This window comes from Cnephaeus nilssonii, assembly GCF_951640355.1.
Source record: "Cnephaeus nilssonii genome assembly, chromosome: 19".
Taxonomy (NCBI): Eukaryota; Metazoa; Chordata; class Mammalia; order Chiroptera; family Vespertilionidae; genus Cnephaeus; species Cnephaeus nilssonii.
Genome location: NC_137090.1, coordinates 16,630,210 through 16,654,083, shown reverse-complemented (window position 1 = coordinate 16,654,083; position 23,874 = coordinate 16,630,210). Strand labels below are relative to the sequence as shown.

The window sequence follows — 23,874 nt, the reverse complement described above, 5'->3', positions numbered from 1 at the left end:
CCGAATGCCACCCATCCTTGTCCACAAGGAGATGCAGGCCGCCTCTCCTGTCTGATAACTGGGAGACAGGCACAGACTCCAGAAAACCATCCTAATGACCAGAGCTCCCAGTGGGGGAGGGAAGACCCCCCTCCTCCAGAAGGTGATTCTAGAGTCTTCTGCTCTGCAACTGACACCCCAAACTCACATGAGTGCCCTCCTTAACCATCAGCTGCCCAGGGCAGGCTACCTGGGCCAGGTGAAAGGCTCTCCAGCCGTGCCTGCTTACCTGGCTGCATCCGGGCTACCTGTGTCCTCCCCATACAGCTGTGATGGCCTTGGCATTGATGTAAGCTTGGTCTTACACTCCTACCAGCCCCTCCTCCCCACTCCTCCACCTCTGCCTTCCCCTCTGACTTGACAGTTACGCCCTTGTCTTCTCCCTTTGCTGGCTTACACTCTCCCTCTGCATTACTGCCTTTGCCCCTCTTCCAAACAACCGGATTATGCAGGCACAGTTAGCAGCAACAACCATTCAAAATGCACAGCCAGCCTGGCTGGTGTGGCTCAGTGGTTGAGCATCCACCTATGAACCAGGAGGTCACTGTTTGATTCCCAGTAAGGCACATGTCCAGGTGTGGGCTTGATCCCCAGTAGGGGGTGTGTAGGAGGCAGCCAATCAATGATTCGCTCTCACCAATGTTTCTATCTCTCCCCCTCTCCCTTCCTCTCTGAAATCAATAAAAATATATATTTTTAAATAATAAATAATAAATAAATTTTAATAATGAAATGCACAGGCAGAGCTAAGGAGTGGGCAGTATAATCACCAGGGCAGCGTTAGGGCCCTGCCCTCCAAGAACTTAGTCTGACTCTAATTAGACACCCAAGACGCAAAGCCATAAAGATAATTGTCTTCTTTTCAAAAACAGTATGTTGCTCATCACAGAGTTACCATGTGACCCAGCGGTTCCACTCCTAGGTATACACCCACGAGACCCGAAAACGTATGTTCACACAAAAATCTGAACACGGACGATCACAACAGCATTCTTCGTAACAGCAAAAAGGCAGCGACAACCCAAATGTCCATCAACGGATGAATGGAAAACCACAATGTGGTCTAGCCCTACCATGACTATTACTCAGCCACAGAAAGGGCCTGAGCACTAATACGTGCAGGATGCTAAGTGGAAAAGCTAATCCCAAAAGACCACATAGAATAGGACCCCGTTGATGCGAAGTGTCCAGAATCAGCAAACCCCCATGACAGGAAGTTGTTTAGTGACTGCCAGCAGCTGGAGGAATATGGGTTGGGGGTAGGGAGAGGTAACAGCCAAAGGGTATGAGAGTGGAGCGTCTCACTTGGGTGATGAAAGTGGTTTAAAACTGTTTGTGGTGATGGTTGTACAACACCGTGAAGATCGTAAAAGAAAAGATTGAATTGTACCCTTCAAATGGGTGAGTGAATTGTATGGCGTGTGAATAAGTCGAAAAGCTATGTTTAGAAAACCAATATATCGAATACATACAATTTGGCATTTAAATCCCAGAACTGGGTGTCATCTGTTATCCACGGATTGCTGGGGAGGCAGCCTGACATGATGGCATCATTGGACGAAAACTGCTCGCTGTATTTGACGATCCTGCAAAGCAAATGGAAAAAATTTCCTAGGCGTTCAACACCCAAGAGTCTAAGTCCATGCTCAGGTTGAATGACCAGCCTGTCCTTTTCTTATCGATTTAGTTGCCTACTTATTACTGCCTTCTCGGGAAAATGCTCTAACAGCACTCAGATTAGCAGGCATTTGACGAAAATCTATCCCCATTCTACTTGTGAAATGAAGTGCTGTCTCCCAACCCAGTCCCTTTTTAATTTAATAAAAAATGCAGGCTTGTGACATTGTATCTTGACATGAAACCCTTTGTGTGTCTCAGATAATGTCCTGCGGGGGACTGGGTCAGGGTAGCCTGAACATTCAACAAACCAAACCTAAATTTCCAATGTGTCCTGATTGGATTTTAGGTCAGAGATTAATAATGGACACTTAATAGTACACTGACTCAGTGAACACAACCCACCTTTCCCCGGTGAGTTTGGAAGGTGATGCTAGGAACACAGGCTATGATGGATCCCCGTAGAGTTCAGTCCATGAACTCTCCCCACCTTCCCACCCACAAAAGAGGTGACAGACTTGTACAGAACCTCACCCACCCCGGATTTTGCCGAACCCAAGACGAGACCTGGAGACTTGCACCGAGTGGACCACCAGTGACTTAACCCCCAAGAGACCCCTCTTGTCCCGCAGAGTTCATTAGGATCTTCAGTCAGTCTATGACCTCTCAAGTTTGCCTTAAAGCAAAAGTTCTCTTCTTGCCTATCTGCTGTTCAAACCTCAGCAAGACCAACAAATTAGGAACATACCCTCCAAGGGACACCGAAGACTTCACCGTGGACCTCATTAAGGCCTGTTGGTAATACATGATCTGGAAGAGACACGGTCGTTAGAAGATGTCCAACTGCCCCACCCTTGGGTGTCTCTAACACTGATATTCACAGATGACCTCCAGAACTAGACACCATATACCCATCACGGCATCCCATTCCATCCCCTCAAGCCAGACACCTCAGTACCAACAGGGTTCAGGCCCACAGTAGATGGGTGACCCCAAACTTCAAATGAGGGGCCTTCTTCATCCATCATGTGTTGCTCTTGGAAAAGGCACCAACTGGGGGGAGGGGGGAGGGCGGGGAGGGAAGGAGGGGGAAGAGAGAATTCTAAGAAACATTAAACCAAGCTATGAGGACAGATGGTTAACCAAGCAGATCTAACCTCAATGGCCAATGATTACCAGGGCTCTGTCTTCGGCCCTGGATACAAAATATGTCAAAATAGGCAATGTGCCACCCTGGGCAAATTCTGAACAGCCCTGTAATTGTAGGACCAGGGCCAGGGTGGGGATGCAGACCCTACAGCATTTGATAGGTGCCTCCTGAGAGTGTCTCAGAACCCGAGTCCAGCATCAGCCCCATTCAGATCTCACAGAAGATGCTTTGCCATTCGGTGCTGTCCATTCATTTGTAAACAGTCCTCTGAACTTTACACGTGGCTTTCATTTCATTGCCGAGTGCAGAGCCTCAAGCCCAAGTACATGTAATGTGTTGGAGGATTTAAAATCAAACGTCCCTGGAACCGGGAGGCGCATTACCTCTTTTTTGACAGCAGTGATTGTTTGTTTCTGTAAAACAAAGAAGCCAGAGCCATTAAACAGATGCCATGAAATCATCACAGTTCAAAGGCCCATTTGGAAAATAAAAATGCACTCCCCATGAGAAAACTCCATCTCCTCTTACTGGGAAGATAGAATTTCCCCCTCACCACCACCTCCACCCTATGCTAGGCAACTATTGGAGAATGCGATCAACTAAGAGACTTGGTGAAGGGAAGGGTAGGATTTACCACTGTGACTTGACCCTGCTCTCCTAACAGCCAAGATGCAGGAAAGACTAAGTTTGGGATTGGCCCCCACCAACTGTCGTGCCTACCGAACCAGCCGAAATGGAATGAGAGAGAAAGATGGGGAACCAGCTTGAGTGTTGTTTCTCCTCTCACAGGAGAGAGAGAGCTGAATGAATGGTGAGACTCATTCCTGATTCATTCGTAACAGCTTCACCAATACCACAAGTGGGGGACAGGGATCACACAGGGGCCCACCCGGTGAGGCTCAGTAGTTGAGCATTAACCTATGAACTAGAAGAACAGGGTTCAATTCCTGGTCAGGGCACATACCTGGGTTGCGGGCTCGATCCCCAGTGTGGGGCATGCAGGAGGCAGTCAATCAGTGATTCTCTCTCATCATGGATGTTTCTATCTTTCTCTCCCTCTCCCTTCCTCTCTGAAATCAATACACACACACACAACACACACACACACACACACACTAGAAGCCCGATGCACGAAGATTCATGCAAGAATGGGCCTTCCTTCCCTTGGCTGCCGGCACCACCTTTGCTCTGGCCCAGAGCTGCCTTTCCGCCTTCCCATGCTGCCCAGAGGCCCAGAGCAGCTGGGGCAGTGCGGCACGCCTGCGCTTGGTGCCTGTGTATGCAAATTAACCTGCCATCTTTGTTGGGTTAATTTGCATACTCACTCCTGATTGACTGGTGGGCGTTGCAAAGGTATGGTCAATTTGCATCTTTCTCTTTTATTAGTGTAGATAGATAGATATAGATATATAGATAGATAGATTATGTGTGTGTGTGTGTGTGTGTGTGTGTGTGTGTGTGTGTGTATTTTTTTTTTATTTTTTTTTGTAAAAAGGCCAAGGAGTATACTATTTTCCTTAGCCAGTTAATAATAACTTATGGGCCAGGAGGTTCCGACCTAGAATGTCATGTACACGTCTCTCCTTTCTAATCCTTGCCGGTTTTTAGTTTGCTTCATCAGATTGCTTTTATGCACTTGCTTTTCACAGGAAATCCTTTTCCCGGGTGGGGAAGTGGGGAGAGGTATCTCAGAAAGGTAAAGCTCTTGTTGGGGACCCCCACACACCCTAACTTCCTCTTCATAGCCTTTATCACAATTAATGATATATTTCTTTATGTGACTCTCTAATATACATATCACCCACTAGGCACCATTAGAAGCAGGACGACCCTGTCTGTCTTCCCTAGCATAATATCTGGTGCAGAGTAGATGCTCAATAAATATTAAATACATGACAACTACCGTGTGCTGAGGCCTGGGGAAAAAAAATGGAGATGTATTCTAAGCTTAATAGAACATTTCTCCACTTAAAAAGTTGATCCAAATATTTTGGCAACCACACTGGTTTTTCGTTCCCATTCTGTCTCCACATCGGGCGCCGTTTCAGAAGACACACACTTCGGGTGGGAAAGGCCCCTGGGGCCACAGCAGATTTGCATGCAAACCTAACATGATCAGATTCTTCTGTTCTAGTCTGCTGAAATGGATTAAAAATGGTACGGACTGGCTGGCCTCTGCCCTCTGCTCACAGGGGAAGCTGGACTGTTGCATAACAACCACCACTTAGCAATTAGTGCAAAGCCATGTGCACCTCGTGCAGCCCTGACACCTGTGTTAGGGAGAGAGGTTTTAGTGTTCCCACCTTCAGCTCTGAGACTGGACTAGGTTATGGGCAACTTTTTCAGCAACGCCTGGTCAGTAAGTGGCCGAGCCAAGATTCGAACCCAGCTCTGCCTTTTGCGAAGCTGAGGAGGGACCCACGAGAAACAGAAAATAGCCTGCTCGTGACCCCGGTTTCCTCCTTGCCCTGACGCTGAGGACGATGCCAAATAGAATGACTCTGTCCAGCCATTTCAAGTAAAATTCAAACAAAAAAGAGAGCTGGAGCCCCAGCGCCGAGAGGGAACACAAACACAGGAAACGCTCTTTAATTCACATCGTGGAGGTAAAACCAACTCCGGGCGCTGAGAGAGATAAGATCTGGGGACCCGGTGCACAGCGCGGCGACTGTACTTAGCGATGCTGCAGTGCAGGCCTGGAAGTTGTTGAGCGAGTAGCTCTTAAATGTTATCAACACACACGCACAATCGTAATTATGCGAGGGGACAGCGGTAGGTGTTCACTAACCTTATTGTGGTCATGTTTTGCCACATGTCTCTAATCATCACTTAAGCTTAGATATGTTACACGTCAATATCTCAGTAGAGCTGGGTGCAGGGGAGATAGTAATGATGGTAAAGGTCAAAATCGTAGGAGGCCTGCGCTCAGCAGCCCGCATCCTAAACACCCTCCTTCCAAGTGCCTGGGACCCAAGATCCAACTTCCTGTCGGCCACCGTTCTGCGGCCACGGGGCTCCTGCGTGGATGATCACAGACAAGTCTGCCCTGATGTTCTCCAGGCTCCATAGCGGGCTGTCCTTGCGGGCATTTCTACTCTACCTAGCGTGGTCTAACTTTGGCCTCACATGCTTGTTTCTGGGGCCATTGTCTCAGTCTTCCGGGTTCAAAATGTTTCATAGGCTAATGCACTTCATTGGCTTCTATTACCCTCTTAGGGCCCTGCCTCGGTGGTGTGGTTCGCTGTTGGGTTTCGGATTCCCGGGATGACCAGCAACCTTCCGGGAATCAGACTGCAGCGAGCTCTCCGATCATAAGATCCAGCTGCATCTGGGGTTTCCCCACCTCCACCTGGGAGTGGCCATGTGGACTGTAGCATTTATTTCTAGCTTTAAAGACAGCTGCCCATAGGATGGCTTCCTCTAGATCAGTGGTCGGCAAACTCATTAGTCAACAGAGCCAAATATCAACAGTACAACGACTGAAATTTCTTTTGAGAGCCGAAAACCGACTTCTGCGCATGGGCCACGAAGTTTCAATCGCACTGTACGTGCGTGCCCGCCCATGGTATTTTGTGGAAGAGCCGCACTCAAGGGGCCAAAGAGCCGCATGTGGCTCGCAAGCCGCAGTTTGCCGACCACTGCTCTAGATTGACACAGGGCATCTCTGTCCTTCTAGGGGTGTGTGGGGGTGTGGGTGTATGGGGAGTGGGGGTGAGCGTTCTGGACGTCTCTAAAAGACCAAGAGAAAATCTGATGGGAAGGCGGGTGGAAGAAAGACTGTGGATGTGGGGATCAAACCAAGGTCAAAACCCTGGTTCTGTGGTTTGTTGGCTACATGACTATGGATGAGATTTTTAGCATTTCAAAGCCTCTGTTTTCTCATTGGTGAAAGGAGATAGAAAAAGGAGGGATTAAGAGAGACAATAGACAGGTGGCTGTGGCCAGTGGCTTAGGGCTCACAGACTGCTGCTGAGAACACGAGTGGCATGGCTTTGGCCCTACTTACAAGATAAAACACAGGATGCCCATGCAATCTTTGGTACACACTACAAAAGTTACTTGTTGTTTACCTGGAATTCAAATGTAACTGGCCATCCTACATTTTTATTTGCCAAACCTCATAAACCTATCAAAATTATTACTTAGTCCAAGGCCATAAGAAACATTAATTTTAAATAAAGTGAAGTTACTTAAAAATACACACACATACTTGTAAGCAATTCGCAGTAAACCACCTCCTGATAAAATAATAACATTTTTTGACCCTGGAGTTCACGTACAGATCCCCTGCCTTCCCAGAGTTGGCCCTCCTGGACTGGGGTCATTTCTCTCTATTCCTCATCCGGGTAACACACTTTGCACCGTGAGATGCTCTGTGTAAGGAATCTCCAAATGCCCTGCATTCTTGGGATTCTAGCTTATTATTTTTCCCTTGCAGATTTGCCCAAATAGGGACAGAGCTAGAGCTTATTGACACAGCCCTGCGGCCTGCTCCTTGGCCTTGAGCGCCAGATGCGGGCTGCAGACAATAATCCCAGGGCAGCAGGGGTCAGGGCCCTGACCTGTGAGGCCCTCGGGCCACTGTGCCCAGAAGTGCAGGAGCCCAGAACAGGGACAAGCCAGGACCCTGTGATCAGGCAGCCAGGCAGGGATCTGCAAAAATAAGAGGTGAGGGGTGGGCAAGCACAGAGCAAAACACAAGACCGGGAGAGGCCTGAGGAATCAGGGTAGGCAAGCTTTGAGAGCAAGTCGGGAACCAGGAAATTCAGAACTGACGCGGTGAATGCAAAGCAGAAGAGAGGAGACGGCAGGCAGGCAGCTAGCTATGCTAGGAGACACTCCACACTCTCACCACCCCCTCCTCTCAGGGCAGGTAAACCCCGAAAAACAGGGAACACTGAGTCAAACTGGGGAAATGTTGCAGACAGTTAAAACCCAGCAGCAGCCTCTGTTTCCCTAACAGCTGATCAGGCACCCGCTGGGGCTGGCTGAGGGGACTGGAGGGAGGGCCCCGCCTACGTGAGAAATCTTAATTCTTCTTAATTCTCCACAACAGCCAGAGTGCAGACAGGAGAAAGGGAGCTGGTGAGAGAGAGAGAGAGAGAGAGAGAGAGAGAGAGAGAGAGAGAGAGAGAGAGAGAGAGAGAGAGAGAGAGAGAAGACAATGGTAAACAAAAGTGAAAGCAGCCCCATGGCAAACATCAGCAGACAGACAAGCCCTTTGCCCCACACCCTCTGACCCAGACGACGAAATGGGCTTTGAAAGCGGAGGGCACCCTCTCCTCCGAGCCTGACCAGGGAGGGCGCTGTGCCTCCCACCTCTGCCCTCCCCACCCCACCTCCACCACAGCGGTTTCCAGAGCTGCCAGCTCCCCATAAAAAATGAAAACAGGAAAAGCACATCTTCCAGCCAGGTTCAGTATCTGCCTTGATGATTCTGTTTCCGTGGCAACCAAGCGACAAGGCCTCAGCAATTATCTGTCATCTGACGAGGGGAACGTGGAAAAGGCCGCTGAAGGCTGACAGTGTATCGAAGGAAGGGTCACTTTGAATTGTGGACAAGGGGCTTAGCAATGCCACCCAACCCCGTGGTACCCTCTGGGGACACGGAATCTCTCTCCAGAAGAATTCCATCCCTGTGCATCTGTCGAATACACTGGTAGGAGGTCCCCAGGGCCATTTTGAGTTCTGGGTCCCAGAGGGCAAAAGTATACAGGTCACAGCTGCCTCACGGCCTCCTTGTTCCTGCTTCTTTTTCTTTCCCCGCTGACTTCCTTCTCCCTCCTGGCTTCCATTCAGGCCTTAAGGCAATACCAACGCTTAGAGATGACACACTAGGCTAAAGAGGTCACTGACCCCTTGCTGCCCAAAGACAGCGTTAGGCAGAAACCAACGAAACCATCTCAAACCAGTTGCAACGGGGTTTTGGCTAGTTTACTGGGATCAGTGGTTCTCATCCACGATAAGTTTGTCCCCCAGGGTGCATGGGACAATGTCTGGAAACATCTGTGATTGTCAGGACTGGGAGGTGGGCAGGGAAAGGCACCATGTTAATGGCATCCAGTGGGTAGAGGCCAGGATATACTAAACAACCTACACTGCACAGGACAGCTCAAAACAGTAGTGCTAGGTTTGAGAAACCCTGCCCAGAATGCTCGCTGTTTCAACAGCTTATGAATTGCAGTTCTTTAGATAAGAAACCATCATAGGAAATTGGCCATCCATCATAAATGGTAGCTGTATTGGGGGAAAAGAGCCCCTTTAAAACAAAAGCTTAGGAGAACCTTTGCAAAGATCCCACCCTATTGAGATGCAAAAAAAAAAAAAAGTGTGACATTCCAGGTCGTGTGGAGGATGAAGGTTTAAACCCAAAGTTGACTCCAGGGTTTTAAGCCTGGGGCCTATAAAGCTGCAGGGAGTCTGGGAACTGGCTGAAATTGTATGCAAAATGTCAGTCTAGGAGTCTTTAGGCCAGGCGTCCTCAAACTACGGCCCTCGGGCCACATGCGGGTGTTTTTGCCCGTTTGTTTTTTTACTTCAAAATAAGATATGTGCAGTGTGCATAGGAATTTGTTCATAGTTTTTTTTTAAACTATAGTCCGGCCCTCCAACGGTCTGAGGGACAGGGAACTGGCCCCCTGTTTAAAAAGTTTGAGGACCCCTGCTTTAGGCAGAATGCTTTCATAACTTTCATCAGATTTTCAAAGGAAGAAGTGATTCAGAAAAATCTGAAAGCCAACCATCTGAATCCCATTGGCTCCGACCTGCACTCTAGATCTCTTGTCTTTCTTTATGCAGGGCCCTGGCCATGGCCTCCCTGCCCCCAACGCTGATGCCACAGAGCCCATAGTCCTCCTCTCTTAGGCACTCTCCAAGGGGAGATATCATTGCCCCAACAGACACAACTAGACAATAGACAGATGGGCATCTTCCCAGACTAAGACCCTGACCTAGGCCCTGTCCGCCCAAAGTATGCCGCAGAGACCTACCTGGTTTACCTGAACTTCATTCGGATTGGTCACTCGGTCCAGGCCATAGTCCAGCACATTGTTCATTCCTGGCTGAATGGAATAAAAATAACATAAGGACCACTGCTGGGAGAGTCTCCAGTTTCTAATTAACTTTGGGTCTTGGCCAAGCTGCCAATTGTGAGAGTGAGCTGAGAAGGGCTGTGGCCCTGGTTTACCCAGAGAAGGGGAGCTACAAGGGTGTAAGACCCTCTGGTGAGCTTCATGAGCTGTTCTGCCACCACAGCATCCCCAGAACCTAACGCAGTAGGATGGGGAGATACATGCATGCACTGATGGACAGGTGGGTGGGTGAGTAAGTGGGTGATGGGTAGATGAATGGGTGGGTGGGTAGATGGATGGATGGATGAGTGGATGGGTAGATAGGTGGGTAGGTGTATGGATGAATGGAGGGAGGGATGGGTCAGTAGGTGGGTAATGGGTAGATAGATGTGTGGGTGGATGCTCTGGTGAGTGGGTGGGTAGATGGATGGTTGCATGGATGGATGAATAAATGGGGAGGTAGATGGGTGATGGATGGATGGGTGGGTGGATGGATGGATGAACTGATGTACAAATAACACTCAACTTTAATAAGAGTTCACTGAGATTAACACATGGGACTCTCAACTCCTCCCATGCTCCTTCCCTACCCCACAGTGCAGTGCTTCAGAGTCCAGGCTTCAGCCAGGCACCTCTGGGATCTAATCCTAGTCCTGCCACTTCCTAGCTCTGAGGAAGGTCTTGGAAAGTATTTCTCTCTGCACACGCTTCCTTTCTGAGAAATGGAGATGCTCCTCCTGCCTGTCAGGTTCTTGTGAGGATTTAACAAGATGGAGTGTGAAGCTCGCTCAGCAGAGGGCCGCTATTACTGAGCAAGGGATTGTGTTCATCCCAAAATTGTGTGCGTAAATAGAGGCCTGGCCCAAAGCTGGGTCTCAATCTTGGTCAGTTCCCTTCTCGATCAGGCCACCCGCTCTCCAGCCAGTCTGGCCTGGTCTCTCCCAATTCTCCGAGGCCAGCAGTTCGGGTCTTGCACTTTCCTCTGTGCTGGTTGGGTGCCAGGCACCCATCAAGTTCTCGTGTGATTAACTAGGCTGACTTCACTGGAGCAGAGACAGGAAGCATCTGGGCTTTCTCCCCATCAGATTCAGCCTCATCAACAGGATCAGTCACATTTTTTAGCTCAGAAGTATGGTTGCCAAATAAACTTTAGGATGCCCGGTTCAGTTTGAATTTCAGATAAATAACAAATAGTTTGATTATATCATTTTGCCTAAAAATATATTCCATATGTGTTTAGTAGAAGCATACAATAAGTATCAAAATATTGGGACATATATCATTTGCTGTTTATCTGAAATTCAAGTTTAATTGGGCATAATGGATTTCATTTGCTAAATCTGGCAACTTAGCTCAGCAGGCTACCATGCGGGCAAATGTTGGGCATGCCGCCTAGGCAGGGACGAGAAAGAAAGAAGTAGGAAGTGGGTGGGAGGAGGACAAGGAAAGGGGAGGGCCGTCCTCACCCGAGTTGTTGTTACATGTGGACCTCAGTCCACAAATTTAGCAGCTACTTCCTGTGGCTGGCATTGTGCTCAGCCCTGGGGAGCCCGTGGTGCATGTGACAGGGACCCCTGCCTCCAACATCCCCAGCAGGTCTCAGGAGGAGGCAGCCACTCAGCAATTAATCACACAAATGATGAACTACAGTTATAACAAGTGCTATGAAGGGACAGTACAGAAGTCCAAGCCAGCCTTCAGTGGGCTCTAACCCAGCATAGGGGTGCAGGGGGCCAACAGAATCAGTGCCTTTGCCTACAGTGGGTTCCAGGAATTTCCCCCTTCGTCTGGTATAAGAAACCCCCAGCTTAATTGAAGACTTCACACACACACACACACACACACACACACACACACACACACACAAACATACACAAACATACACATACTCACACACTCAAACACACACGTATGCTCACACCACTTTCACATCTCACACAAATACATCCACTATCACACGCAGTCGCATTTATACGCTCACACACACTCTCTCACACTCAGACCCACTCTGAGTGCACACACGCTCACACTTCCACGGTGCCAGTGCAGTCATCTTGAGTCTTGAATTAGTTCTCCAACTCTTTCCCTTGCACTTGACCCATGCTGTTATATAAATGTGGCCGCCCGAGTGCTCAGTGCTGCACCTGCGTAACCATCATCGGCACAGGGCTGCGCAGACCAGACAGCCTTGGACTCAGAGCTGGAGCCGCCCGCGGGGCTCTATTATTCTGCCAGCCTGTCCAGTGCCAGCCCTCCCGGCTCTCTTCAGCTCTACAGAAGGGCTGCGCCGCTGCCCGGGCACCTGCCTCCTCTCGGCCTTTGCATAAGTCTCAGCTGTGCCTGTAGAGCTGTGGTCCCATCCCAGCACCCTGCCTTCAAAACTCCCCAGGGGGGCTGCCTTTCTGCTTCTGCCGGTTGGGGAAACCCCCAGGCTCCCTTCATTCATTCATTCATTCATTCATTCATCAGGTAGCGAAAGTCTTTGTTCCCACGATAGTCACCAGAGCCACAGCTGATGTGGTGTCTGACACGCAAGGAGATGCTTGAACGGAGATAACCCAGAGCTGCCTGTCAGTGCCCAGGAAACAAGGGCAACGGATCCCTGTGGTGACTGCCAGCTGGCACTCCAACCAAGCCCCTCCTGTTCCCTCTCTTGCTCTCCTCACTTTCTCTCATCATCACTGTCTTCCCTAACGTACCAGTTCAGACCCTTTGGTGCATGGGACAGAAAACAAATCTATATATATAAAAGCCTAGTGACCGATACGGCAAAACGACCAGAACAACCGGTCACTGATGCGCACTGACCACCAGGAGGCAGATGCTCAGCACAGGAGCTGCCCCCTGGTGGTCAGTGCGCTCCCACAGCGGGAGCACCGCTCAGCCAGAAGCTGGGCTCACAGCTGGTGAGCCAAGCGGTAAGGAGCGAGCAGGCAGGCAGTTAGGAGCGAGCAGACAGGCAGTTAGGAGTGAGGGGTCCCAGATTGCAAGAGGGATGTCCGACTGCCAGTGTAGGCCTGGTCCCCCAAGGGGTCCCAGATTGCGAGAGGGCGCAGGCCGGGTCGAGGGACCCACCCCCCCCCCCCCCATGCATGAATTTTGTGCATCGGGCCTCTAGTCTATACATAAAAGCCTAAGCAACCCTGCAACCGTGTGACTGGTTTCTATGATGCGCACTGACCACCAGGGGGCAGACGCTCAACGCACAGGCATGGAAACATGGAACAGACTGATGAATCTCAGAGAGAAGGGGGGAAATAAGAGGGGGGAGGGTGAGAAGAGATTAACCAAAGATCTTATATACATGCTAGAGGCCCAGTGCACAGATTCGTGCACCGGTGCAGTCCCTCGGCCTGGCCTGTGGGGACTGGGCCAAAACCAGCAGTCTGACATCCCCCAAGGGGTCCCAGATTGCGAGAGGGCGCAGGCCAGGCCGAGGGACCCCACCAGTACATGAATCCATGCACCAGGCCTCTAGTAATAAATAAAATTCCAAATAGTTTCATAAACAAAATAAAACCAGGGAAAGAGGCTGAAGCAGGGAGACGAGTTTGGGTGGACGGGCTGGAGAAACCTGCTCGAAGCAGATCTTGGCTTGAATGTCACTTCCACGAATAGGTGGATGGATCCCCCATCTGACGCAGGACCCTGCCTCCCCCAGCTAGCTGCCCTGGCATTCTGTACAGTTCAGGTTCACCCGTGCAAGCTCCTGAACCTCCCTGATCCTTGATCTCCCCATCTGGATAATGGGGATGATGCTACTCCCTACTTCATAGCATCATCCCCGGGTCAATGGGACCATCGGTGCCAAAAGCTTTACATAGGCACGCAGTAGGCACTCGACGACTCCTAGCTCGAGTTATTTTATGCCCAGGACCTTCACGGCTTAGCTGGCACAGAGTCGGGGGCCTCGTGAAGGTTTCACGAATTAGTGGACAGACCAGTGAACAGGAGAATAAACTGATTCAGTAACTGCAGGCCGTGTCCCGCCCACAACAATGGGTCCCCGTCAGTGCACATGCTGGCTGTCCCACAGGCCACCGAGCCAAGTGCTTTGTCTGCCTGGCTGGCTTCATTCCCAGTGAACTGAGAGTCTGTTTGGGTCTCTGGGAGACAGTCTGACAGTGCTGAGCTCCCGGGCTTCCTGGTTTTGCTCAACTTGAAGGCTGAGACAGACTTCAAACTGGACACTCTCCAAGCAGAACATGGCCCTCACCCCAGTGCTCTTGGGCCCCAAGAGGCTGTGAGTGTCTTAAGAAAGTGGAGGGAGCAGGACCCACAGGCCCTCTGGCCTCATCTTGGACGATCCGGTTTCGACTTCAGGGAGCAGTAAGAGAGAGACTGGATGCGAAGAGTTTTGTGTCCAGGGAATTTTTTACAACTGCTCCGCGTGCGTCAAAGCCTCGTTCTGAACTCGGCTCCCCGGTGCTGTCACAGAGGGACCAGGCTCCTGTGAGCCCGGGCGGCCTGGTTGTTGGAGCGGCAGGGACCGATGCCACGCTCTCATGACCAAGGAGGCTGCAAAAGGGTCATACATGCACTGAGACATCACGTGACATGGTCCTGGGAGACCAGAGTATATGGCCTAAGAGAGAAAGGCCGTGCAGTCTGTGGGTTCCGATACTCCGGTACGTACTAGCTGTGTGCCTCTGGCCGCTAAGCAACATCCCTGAGCCTCAGCTGCCTTATTGGCAGCATGGGACTCATAATATTGCCTCCCACACCGGACTGCGAAAATGAAATACTCGAAAGGCAGCGATTGTAGATGGATGCGGAGGGCTGTGTCCAGCACACTGAAAATCCTCGGATTCAGGTCGGTGGGGATGATGATGATGATGATGGTGATGGTGATGGTGATGATGATAGCGACCATGTCAACCGTGGTGATGGTGGTGATGGAGGTGGAGACAGTGGGGCAATGTGGGAGGTGGTGGAGGTGTGCGAGCTGAGGGTGAAAGCAGTCATCACAGAGACACGTTGTCAGATTTAGGTCCCTGAATCATCCAGTGAAGAGCCACTCAGCCACTTGCCTGGTGTGGGGGCGGAGTGCTCACCCCAAGAGAACTGGGGAGAACTTGGGTAATCTGTTTTCCACTTTGTTCCCCATAGGCCTCTGGGGTTCGGGGACAGAGCAGGAGAGGGACCCGGGGCAGGTCATGTGCAGGGCCAGTCTGTGTCACTTTGCAAGGGATGCAGTCACATGGGCATTTCCCCACCCACGGAGTCCCACGTGTACAATGGAAGCCATCCCCACCCTGCAGGGACCAGGATCCTCTCGGTCACGGGTGCCACCGGGCACCAGGGCATCTTGCCAAACGAGTGGCTTATCTGCCACTGGCCCTTATCCTCCCCAAGGCTCCCCCTTTAGGAACGGACGTCTGAATGCAGGCTGAACAACACTTGGTTCCCTTCTCAGACAGAGAGCTCACTCCTGCGCTCCAGTGCCCTGGGCCCGGTCATTCATCGTCACCCAGCCCCCGGCACCCGTGCTGGGCGGTGGTCAACTGGTTTACCCAGAGGAGGGGCGCTGAAAGCAAGCAAAACCAAGCAAGCTTCTTGGGGATCAACCCCAGGGCCTTAACCTCGGCAGCAAGTCATCCGAACCAATGCCCCCAAGATGGGACCCCTGTGGGATATTTGGGTGTAGAATGAAAATAAGCCAAACAGCCAAAATCTAATAGGCCTGGTGTTCCATCATCCGGGAGCTTTGGCACCTGGACTGACACGGTTTGCTTCCCGGTTCTGAGAATTTGGTTGCCCGGCGAGTAAGAGAACTCAAGGAGGAAGAGGAAGAACGTTTGTTTGAACTCCTCACTTTTCAGAACGCCTTCCCCGTCTCCCACCTCCCACGGTCCATGGGCAGCGCATGGGTCTGACACAGGCGTGGACGGAGGCAGCAGAGCCAACCCCAGGGGTGACGGTGGCAGCCCGCCTCTCTGTGCTGGCGGATGAGGCCACCGTTTCCCAGGGATGAGCCATGACAAGTCCCATCACCTATGTACAGCTTGTCTCTCCGGGCCCTTCAAGCCCCACCACCCGAGACGCAATGTGCTCTAAGCAAGGAGGCTCCGCACACACTCTTCCTCTCACCTCCTCCCATCCCAGCCTGGGGGGGGGGAGGGGGGAGGGAAGGGGGGAACCAGGAGAGGGCGGGAGGGGGAGCCATGGCGTTGGCTCTGCAGAGTGTCAGTTCTCCGCAGCATTTTATTTTCATGCTTTGGAGCCTATGTCCTAGTTTCTTCTTCTTAAGACTTCTTTTCCAAGGTATCCTGGCCAAAAAAAAGGCCTCGTCCCCTTAAAAGACAAACTCATTCTAGTTTAATGAGGTTGGATGGCTTAAGGAATTTCACGTGGTTCAACCACCACCAGATGGGCCACGAGCAGCGCCCATCCAGGCGTGCGTTTCCTCCTCCAGCCACGAGGCACTGGACGCTAACTCGACACTGGGCAGCCCCTGCCGTGCGTGCCTCAGTGTTCCAGCTCCAGAGGGTCCTGAGCTGGCAACAGGGGTGGTGAGTGCAGGGTGGAGGTGGGAGGCATCAGGGGCAGAGAGTGCAGGGTGGGGGTGGCAGGCATCAGGGGCGGAGAGTGCAGGGTGGGGGTGGCAGACATCAGGGGCAGTGAGTGCAGGGTGGCGGTGGGAGGCATCAGGGGCAGAGAGTGCAGGGTGGGGGTGGCAGGCCGGGGAGAGACGGTGAAACCAAGGGAGGAATACTCACAGGGCTTCGGTGGACCAGCCAGTACGCCTTCTCCTGGCAGTCCAGGGCATACCTGTCTGCTTTATTCCTTTCCTTCCCGGTCCTGAAAAGCCAAAAGCCATGTTTTCCTCGTGTGTGTTTTTCAGGTTATTAATAGTTAAGGTTTCCTTTCGATTACAGCTTGCACGCGATATGATTTTGTATTCGTTTCAGGTGCACAGCATGGTGGTTGGACAACCATAGACTTTACAAGTGTTCCCCCTGCTATTTCCAGTACCCACCTGGCCCCATACATAGTTAGTACAATATTATTGACTCTATTCTCTGTGCTGTACTTTACATCCCCGTGACTGTTCTGTTACCACCAATCTGTACGTCTGAATCCCTTCACCTTTTTCCACCCAGTCCCCCTCCCTTCTCCCCTCTGGCAACCATCAGTCTGTTCTCTGTATCTATGAGTCTGTTTCTCTTTTGTTTGTTCTTTAGATGCTAACTCAGCGTCTAGTAAGCATCCTACCCTCTACACCAGGGGTCCTCAAACTTTTTAAACAGGGGACCAGTTCACTGTCCCTCAGACCGTTGGAGGGCCGGACTATAGTTTAAAAAAAACTATGAACAAATTCCTATGCACACTGCACATATCTTATTTTGAAGTAAAAAAACAAAACGGCAAAAACACCCACATGTGGCCCGCGGGCCGTAGTTTGAGGACGCCTGCTCTACACCCTTCCATGCTGTCGCAAAGGGTAAGAGTTCCTTCTTTCGGAAGCCATGTTGAAGGCCAGGAAGACTCTGTATTTTCTGCTCAGTGATGGCCCCCATGCCTGATGAGCCACAGCACTCGCCCAATCTGCCCGGCTAATCCGTGTGTGCCGTAATGGTGATGACAACAGCAATGCTCACCGACACGGGGCGCTCTGTGCCCTGCTCAATGCTTCCACCTGTCTAACCACTTAATCCTCCCAGTGACCTTTTCGTGGGAGGTTGAATGTCCCACCGGGGGTCCCACCATCAGCAAGTGGGAGGGGTGGGACTTGAACTGGGATTCTGGTCCCAGACAGAGTCCAGCTCTGCCTGAGATCGTGGTGCTGGGGTGCAATCACCCCCAGGGGCAGACTTAGAGTCCAATCTACTCCACCACCTTCACCTCTGGGACAACGTGGGTGGCGCTCTGGGCCGCCATCTGACCGCCTGCCTTCTTCATTTCCCTGCTTTGGTAAACGACATGCGTGACATCTGGACTCGCAGGCAGCCAGCAACGCCAGAGCCCGTGATGGGGAAATCGCTGGCCTCGGGGCGTGTTCGTTCCTCCCTGCCTGTCAGTTCCACTCTGTCACTTCAAAGACGGCGTGCCAAGCCAGGGTTTTTCTGAGCCCATCTTCTTATTCCAGCAGGCTTTTTATTTCCCTCTTGTGTCTCGGTCTCCCCCTCTCCCATTATGGAGAGGAAATGATACTGCGCTTTGCTCCTATAGGAGCCGGGCAACATCCATTATCGTGCCCGGGGCCCCATTCAGCACCATTTCCACGGCGACCTGCGCTCACACTCGCTGACGCTTGTTTTCCCAGGCAACCTGGGATGACGCACATGCCTTCCACCAGACAGAGTCGGCAGATCTATTTGCCAGCTAATGTCTTGTGAATAACATAACAACATCCAGACACCCAGATGGGTGGGGAGGGCCGTTCCAGTGGGGTGTTGCGCCAACCTCCTGGGGAAATTAAATATAAACACCGTCGCTCCCACTTTCCCTTGCCAACCTAACTCGATTTTCTACCAGGTTAACTCCCCGCCCCCCTGTCCTCCGGAGCCTGGGGCACTGTGAAGTGTCCATCACGCTGGTCAGCCTTGTAAACAGAGTCGCTCGCTAATTTACTCCCATGTCCCTCCCGGCTTCGCTCTGCTGCTCTTCTCGTAGGTGTTATTGGAAGAGAGATGTAACAAATGGAACCCAAGGGAGCCAGTAAGCGGGGAATTATTTTAGTTTGTCCTATTATGAATTTTTTTCATATTATGATTTTTCAGCAACAGTGTCACATTCATTTATTCATTCATATATGTATTGATCTCCCACTACGTTCCAAGCACTGAGAGTACAGTGGTGAACCAAACAGGCTGCTATGACCCTAGCTGGTGTGGCTCAGTGGATAGAGCATCCGCCTGCAGACCGAAGGGTCCCGGGTTCGATTCTGGTCAAGGGCACGCGCCTCCGTTGCAGGTTCCTCCCTGGCTCAGGCCCTGGTTGGGGCCTGTGCAGGAGGCAGCCAATCGATGTGTTTCTCTCACATCGATATTTCTCTCTCTTCCATGCTCTCTAAAAAATCAATGGAAAAATATCCTCAGGTGAGGATTTAAAAAAAAAAAAAGACTGCTATGGACCGAATGTCTGTGTCCCACCCCAGCTCGTGCTGGGCACTTACACCATCCGGGCACTTACACTATCCACTCTCCTGGGCTTCCAGCTTGCCAACTAGAGATTTTGGGACTTAACCCTCCATAACTGTAATTCCTGATAATAAATCGATGTGTATGTATACGCGATTGGCTCTCTTTTCTTAGAGAACCCTGATTAACCCACCGCTACTCTGGTTCCAGGCTGCTTCGTGAGAATGGGGTCCCCACCATCCAGCCCTGCCATGCGCTAGCCAGCCTAGAGCTGCCAGGACCTGGACCCGGCAAGGTGAGTGAAGGTGGGCCACCTGGGCTTAATCCACTTTGCTGGCCACTGCATCAGTCCCCAGATATCCCTGACTCCCACACCTACACACAGTAATACTGTACATCCCCATGGCCTGACTGGGTAGCTCAGTTGGTTGGTTACAGCATCTTCCCAGTACGCCAAGGTTGGGGGTTCAATTCCTGGTCAGGGCACATACAAGAATCAACCGATGAATGCACACATGGGTGGAATAACAAGTCAATTTCTCTCTCTCTCTCTCTCTCTCTCTCTCTCTCTCTCTCTCTCTCTCTAAGAAAATATTATACATCCCCACCCATCTCCCTTGAAATTGGGCATAACCATGGGACCTGCTTTGGCTAATGAATTGTGAGCAGAAGTGACATGCAGCACCTGTGATCCTCACAGCCTCTCTCCCCCACTGCTCTGGAAACAGACAAAGCCAAGACGGTGCTGCTCCTTTAGCATAGGTCCTGGAGTGGGCACAAAGCAAGTAGGGCCCCAGGTGACCCACAGTGGCCCTAGGACACTAGCGAGAAGTAAGCCCTGTGGGGACTGTTTGTTACAATAGCCTAACCTCATCCTGACTGATACACCCTCCCCAGCATTTACATCTGGCTCTTGTGGACAAGATAGGGCTCTTCAGCCCAGCCAGTCCTATGAACTAGAAGGTCATGGTTCGATTCCCAGTCAGAGCACATGCCTAGGTTGCAGGCTCAGTCTCCAGTGGTGGGGGGGTAGAGGGCGGGGAAGTGCAGGAGGCAGCCGAACAGTGATTCTCTCTCATCATTGATGTTTCTATCTCTCTCTCTCCCTCTTCCTTCCTCTCTGAAGTCAATAAAAAATTTATTTTTTAAAAAATTAAAATAAAAGAGACAGAGCCCTCCAGAAGGATATTAGCTCCATTTCTGATGTGAACAGCAGGCAAATGAGAGCAGCAGTGGGTGGTGCTAACATGTGAATCTGATTACATACCTCCCCTGCTTAAAATATTTCCCCACGGCCCTTATCTCCATCCCCACTTCTGCCAGTTCCAAGCTTCGCACTGTCCGCTTCTGCTATGAGAAACTGCGTCAAGTGGGCATCCCTTGTCTGCCTAGAACACGGTGTCTCCCACCTCGCCACTCCATGCACCATCACCATCCTTCACCTGGATGCCTCCTATGCAGCCTCCAAGTTCAAAGTCGTTTCTACAGCTCCTCTGCAAACTCCTACCTGTGGCTCTCATCCCACTGCAGCATCACAACCATCAGCCTGGCCCACTAGACTGTGTCTCTATATTCCCTATGCCTAGCCCAATGCTTGACACATAAATGCCCAATAAAGGGTTATTTTAACCAAAAGGACACAAGGAAGGGAGGGAGGAAGGACAACCAGAGGCCGACCAGGACCTTTCACTCACCTGTACTGCTCTCGGGCCTGCATAATGACAAAGTCCCACTTGTAGTTGATTTTTTTGTTCAAGAAATCGTAGTTTTCCTAGGGAAGGAAAACACAGTGAGAACACCGAGGCCCGTGGCATATGCCACATGCAGTGGGCAGAAAGCCCTACGTCAACGAGGGCATGCCAACGGGCCTTCGCCCAGCTTTGCAAAGCTGCTCATTCAAGGGGCAGCACCAAATTCCCAAAAAGCCTTTTTTTTAAAAATATATGTATCTCAAATCTGATTCGGAAGAAGGGAATACAGTGTGGGGAGGAACATGGAAACTCAATACTCAACAACAGAGCATCACAAATCCACAAAGGTAAGACCCAACATTGGTATGATGCTGGCTCTTCTAAAAACATGTTTGTAATGCATAAGACACAGCAGAATTGTTGCCATCTGCCCAGAAATCTAGCCTACAGAGAGGGCTGGGATGTGTTCTTCGAGAAATGACTTCTCAAGCCTAAAACAAAAGTCTATACTATTGTTTTCCCATTACAAACTCAAATTCAAACCTGTTCACCAAGTAATATGCATTATCGTACATATTAATTCATATTGTTTGGGGACAGCAAAAGCTTAAATCACGGCACGAGAAACTGAAGCTCAACATAGGGAAGAATTCACTTCAGGGAGCTGCTTCTAAATATATGGGTGGATAATGGACAGATGATAGGTGGATAGATGGATGAATGGAGGGATGGATGGATGGACAATGGCTGGATGGATAATAGACCAATGGATAAATGATGGGATGGATGATGGCTGTATGGATGATAGATGAATGGATAAATGAGGGATGGATGATGAACAAATGATGGGTAGATGGATGGTGAATGGATGATAGATGGATAGATGATGGATGATGGATGGATTGATGGATGGATGGATGATGGCTGGATGGATGATAAATGAATGGATAAATGATGGATAGATGATGAACATATGATAGATAGATGGATGATAGATGGATAGATGATGGATGATGGATGGATGAATGGATAGATGGATGAGGATACATATGAATGTAGCAATGAGGGAAATGGGGGAAAAAACAACTCAAGACTATATTCCACTCAAGTATAATAACCTTTACTTGAAAGTATCTCTGTACCTTTTCGTGTTCTTCTAAAACCCCTTTCTTCTTGATATTTCGCTTGGTCAGATAGATGGCTGGGGAAGAAAGCAATGACGTTTCCCATCATCATGTTTCAGAACCACATCTGCAGGCTCTCTGTGCATGGGGCTGCTGTGCTCAGCCCAGTGGAGAGAACGCAGCAGACCCGCTCCCTTCCCACAGGAACACTCCCAATACAGGTGTGTCATGATATAAAGGTCATGATGACAGCGAGACAAACGCCACCAAAATGCAGCAAGTAGACAAGCAACACGTTAAGCACTACCAAAGGCATGAGGGGGAGGGCAGTTACCATAGTCTGTATCTTCCGCTGGCCACTGCTGGGTCGGCCAGAAATACGGCGTCTACAAAAAAAAACCAAGAGACCTCGCTTAGACAGTAAGGCCCCAGCCACGTGGTTTAACAGATAAAGCGTCCTTAGCGCCCTCCACTTATTTCAAAAGTCCTAATCTGTGAGGACGTGAAGCCAAGCAACTATCTTTTCAGATAAGATTAACCCCATGTTAATATCCAGAGTCCAGGCCACGACTCACCTGGAATCGGTAGAGGCTGCCGTCAGGCTTGAGCATGAGGTTCTTAGGGTCCTGCAGGGGGTAAATGTAGCCGTACTTGACAATGAAGTTGCCCAAGTTCTGTGCCTCTGGGGAGAAGCAGTGGAAGCGTGGAAGTTAAGAGCAGGGGCCGAAGGCAGAAGCTCGCTACCCGGCCCACACACACAGCACCCCAAACTCCAAAAGAGATGCCTCCATCCTACCAGCACATCAATCAAGGAGGGAGGGAATGCGGTTCCTGGACTTGGCTGTGGGCGAGTGTCAGCTGGGGAATGTGCTAATAAGGAAGATCCCCCAGCCAATATTTTGTATGAAACAATTCTGTCCCCCCAGTTGGATTCTGGTTGTTTTACACAGGAAGGCCTTGTCTGTTCAATTAAAATGTCAATTTCTCAGAGACCCAGGCTAAGCCTCCAAGCAGTCTCTACCCTGCGGCGATTCTCGCGGGCTGCACACACAGCAATCCTTGGTAACCCAGTGCCAGACGAACTCTCACCCAGACTGGAGATCCAGAGCCGCTGGACGAGCCATTGTAGAACATCACTTCCTGCAAAACAGAAATATCAGGCCGTCGTCAGAGCCTCCTAACACACCCGCTGGCCTCCACGCTGTTGCCTGGCTGGCCTCCTCCCCCTGCTCAGCTGTGATCACGTCCCTCTTCTGCTCAGTACTTTCAGGGACTCCCTCCCTCCACCCACCCACCCACCCCCTCTGTGTACAGTCCAGACCCTGAAGCCCGTAATTCAGGGCCATCCATGATCTGACTCTGGCCGGGTTTCCCGCTCACCCTCCCCTACATACCCTCAACCTTTACCTCTCTTGTGGTCCTTATTTTCTTACAATGATTGGTGCATAGACTCAAATAGAAAGTAAACAGACGAGGTCTTAACACTGAAAATAATCAGACCCACGGCCAGCTGTCCATGGCGCTCTAGGTGGAGCCTGGACACATGGGCTAAATCAGAGCCAGGGATGGGAAGGAAAATGGGGGTGGGCTGAGCTAGGGGGCTGGTTCTCCTTCGCCCCCTAGTTCCTGGGGGGGGAGCTCTGAGAGAGTCAGAGACTTCGAACCCTCGTGAAGGTACTTTTATCAAAGCAGGAGGATGGGGCAGATTTTAGTAACTCTTTGTAGGGCGATTTATTACTTTGGACAGTAGAATGTGGGCTCCATCGTTACTCTTGCCCTGCGTCCTGGGAACAATGCAGAGTGGAGGCTGGTGTGAAAAAACTAGGGGAGGCAGAGAGAGAACGGCACCCCTCCCACCCAGCCCCCGAGGATTCATATTTATCTAAGGGCCGAAGCAAGCCAAGCTCCACCAGGTCTAGAACTGCCGCAGGACCGCAGGGAAGCTGTGTGTCTCCTACTCAACCTGGACTCTCTGCCCCATACACAGCGCATGCTCCTTGGAGGAGGAGGGCAGCACCATCGCAGAAGAGAGACAAGCTGTCCTGGTACCGAACACCCCAATACAGACACCATCTTGCCAACATCATAGACCTCCCTTTC

General features: G+C 50.8%; 1 protein-coding gene across 7 annotated transcripts in view; it reads right to left on the bottom strand.

Moving 5' to 3' along the window:
• The window catches only part of RGS9 (regulator of G protein signaling 9), a 56,591-nt gene that overhangs the window by 15,156 nt on the left and 17,561 nt on the right, over nt 1-23,874 (bottom strand). For 2 of the 7 annotated variants that reach the window (XM_079796856.1, XM_079796857.1), the window contains 10 exons: nt 22,864-22,914; nt 22,350-22,456; nt 22,109-22,160; nt 21,793-21,851; nt 20,654-20,730; nt 16,596-16,677; nt 9,796-9,867; nt 3,190-3,219; nt 2,405-2,466; nt 1,512-1,625 (listed from right to left, as the gene is read on the bottom strand). In XM_079796856.1, the coding sequence (XP_079652982.1) occupies nt 1,512-1,625; nt 2,405-2,466; nt 3,190-3,219; nt 9,796-9,867; nt 16,596-16,677; nt 20,654-20,730; nt 21,793-21,851; nt 22,109-22,160; nt 22,350-22,456; nt 22,864-22,914 (706 nt within the window). Of the gene's footprint in view, nt 1-1,511; nt 1,626-2,404; nt 2,467-3,189; nt 3,220-9,795; nt 9,868-16,595; nt 16,678-20,653; nt 20,731-21,792; nt 21,852-22,108; nt 22,161-22,349; nt 22,457-22,863; nt 22,915-23,181; nt 23,300-23,874 lie in introns of those variants that run through there. The other 5 variants (XM_079796862.1, XM_079796858.1, XM_079796861.1 and 2 more) reach the window with 5 other exon arrangements.